Genomic DNA, 2,835 nt, shown 5'->3' on the forward strand with positions numbered 1-2,835 from the left:
GGAAAAAAGCAGGGAATTCAAATCTGTGAGGTGAAACAAACCTGTGTAAGCTATCAGGGCAGCAATGATGAGGAGTAAGATCCCCAGCGCAGTGTGGGGGATGAAGTCTTTTTCAGGAGTGCTGGCATAGCTGTTCACCAGCAGCAGGAGAGAGCCTGAAAGTCAAAAAACTGTTATCCAGAGCTGCCAGTAAACATCAGCCCTTTCTTACTTTTTCCACAAAAAAACTTTGATTAGAGTGCTGAACTGTCAATTCAGCACTCTATTCCAAGATTTTATGGGCCAAAATGTAACATTTCTTTATTAATAATCATTTGGCATTAAAAAAAAAGCCATGTAACATTACAATTTTTTTCTGGGAAACGTAATTTGGGGTTTTCATTTGCTGTTTAAGTAGCTGTGCACTATAAATATAAGCACTTGTAAGAATGTAAATGTTATATATTGGCAATAAACCATTGTTAGAACTGCTCTGCTGTCTAATATGTATAGTTTATCTTTCCAGATTCAACCTTTCCATAATTTAACAATGAAGGAAAAACTGATCCTTTGCAAACAAGATTCACGTTAAATCCTTTAGGATATGCTTAACACTATTGCTTAGAATAAATTAGCTGATGATTACTCCACAAAAAGCGATTACTTATGTCGGGGGAAAAACATGAAATGAATTCTTTACCTGCAGAGATGCTGAGAATGCCGACAGACTCATCCAGTGAGCTGCGCTGAGCCATGACAGCAGTGAGAGTTTGTCTGCTGCATGATGGCTTTATATAGCAGAGTTGGGAGGGTGTCACCCAGGGGGAAAAACGCACCCTGGGTCACACCCAGAGGAAAGGTGAAACCGCAGCTGAACTGAACAAAGTTGTCTATTCTATTTGATATCAAGTTCTATTCGGAAGCTAAAGCTGATATCTCTATCGGTGAACATAGTTTTAAAAAAGAAAAGTGTTAATTTTTTTTACTTATTTTATTGCATACTGAATTCAAATAAAATACTTTTCTTCCTTTTTCTTAAACTGTTCTGTAATCAGAGTAATTACAATAATCTTTTCTGTAATCAAGCCGTTTTACCATCACATTACTTTGCCGTTGAGAAATATGAGTCGGCAGTTTCATCTCTAACACAGCAGGTCTTCCTGGTTACCTGGATGTAGATGATGTCACTGACTTAAACAAAGAACAATGGGAGGAGACAGGGCTATAAAGGTGTTGCTCTGCGACACTCCTGTCAAACCTGCACTGAGATGGTTACTGTGCATACTGCAAGTCACCTACCACACCTACTTAAGGTAAGACATCTGCTTCCATGTATTATCTGCCAATGTTAAGGTTTTTTAAATTCCCTAGATTAAACCTAAGGTTGTTGGTTTTAGGTACTAAAATGAGACATAGTAATGAAGAAGTTTAAAATAAATAACAGCAGACATTACACATTTTTGAATCGACTTTAGGTGCTTTGTTTATTTAAGGCTCCAATACAACAACAGGCTCTCTGTTAGATAGCTTATCTAAGATTAGCAGTGTTGGCAGCAGCAATGCTCCAGTGACTCATTTTTCGACTGGCTATGTAAATAATTATCTAAACTCTTGCAGGCTCTTAGTCACTTATACTGGTTATTCTGCATATATTGATGGAAAAAAAGACAAAACTTTTAAAAAAGGTTAAAGTTTCTCTGCATCTTTAAAAACGATAAAGTGTGTTTTTCAGTAATCATGGCAAAGCGTGTTGCAGTTATTCTGTCCGGCTGTGGCGTCTATGACGGCACAGAGATCCACGAGGCCTCGGCCGTCCTGGTCCATCTGAGTCGCGCTGGAGCAGAAGTAAGGACAAGAAAGGGCAAAAAAAATATTTCTAAATTGTTAATTTTCTGAAAACAACAACTTTATTAAAAATAATAGCATTTTGGAAAGGTTAAAATTTTCAAAATGTTTGGTCTCAGGTGCAGATGTTTGCCCCAGACGGAGACCAGATGCACGTTGTAAATCACTGCGTGGGGAAACCTACTGAGGAGAAGAGGAACATCCTGCAGGAAAGCGCTCGTATCGCTAGGGGCGACGTGACAGACCTGGCCAAGCTGGACGTCTCAGCGTTTGATGCTGCCATCATTCCAGGTGAGTTCATCTTGTTTAAACTCAGAGGAACCTGTGTGAAGCTCCTCTGTTTAATGTTTCAATGTAGGTTTCTGAACAAACCCCTATTTTCTCCATCAGGAGGGTTTGGTGTAGCTAAGAACCTGAGTGACTGGGCTGTAAAGAACAAGAGCTGCACCGTCCAGCCACATCTGGAGAAGATCATCAAGGATTTCCACAAAGCAGGAAAGCCTCTGGGCATGTGCTGCATTTCGCCTGTCCTGGCTGCAAAGCTGCTGCCCGGCTGTGAGCTCACCGTGGGGCAGGACAAAGAGTGTGAAAAGTGTGTAAATCTCTGTTCACGTTAGGAAAATGTTAGTTTAATGGATTTTGTGTGATCATTCACTTGGTTTTTATCTTCAGGTGGCCGTTTGCTGGGACAGCTGGAGCTTTGAAGGACATGGGCTGCAAACACGTGAACAAAGACGTGGATGAAGCTCACGTTGATGTCAAGAACAAGCTGGTCACCACCTCTGCCTTCATGTGCAACGCTCCCTTTCACCAAGTGTTTGATGGAATCGGCGTCATGGTTCAAGAAACGCTGAAACTTGCCTAAAGAGTTTCGTTACATATCTGATTGCACATACCTGTTTAAAACATGCATCAAATGTGTTCATGAGGATGTTGTTAAAATACAGCTTTAATGTAGTTGTTGCAGTGTGGATTGTTTTAAATGTTCAATAAAATGCTTTCTGAATATTA

At 40.2% G+C, this 2,835-nt stretch overlaps 1 protein-coding gene across 1 annotated transcript; it reads left to right on the plus strand.

Annotated features, from left to right (window-relative positions):
• Window positions 1-1,213: 1,213 nt before the first annotated feature.
• On the plus strand, window positions 1,214-2,835 carry LOC103135616 (ES1 protein homolog, mitochondrial-like). Its single transcript, XM_007548429.2, has 5 exons — window positions 1,214-1,292; window positions 1,712-1,824; window positions 1,944-2,115; window positions 2,215-2,416; window positions 2,497-2,835. The coding sequence occupies exons 2-5, from the start codon at window positions 1,717-1,719 to the stop codon at window positions 2,687-2,689; spliced, it is 675 nt and encodes a 224-aa protein (XP_007548491.1). The 5' UTR covers window positions 1,214-1,292; window positions 1,712-1,716; the 3' UTR covers window positions 2,690-2,835.

The sequence above is a fragment of the Poecilia formosa genome, unplaced genomic scaffold, assembly GCF_000485575.1.
Source record: "Poecilia formosa unplaced genomic scaffold, Poecilia_formosa-5.1.2 Scaffold26, whole genome shotgun sequence".
In the NCBI taxonomy this organism is placed as follows: Eukaryota; Metazoa; Chordata; class Actinopteri; order Cyprinodontiformes; family Poeciliidae; genus Poecilia; species Poecilia formosa.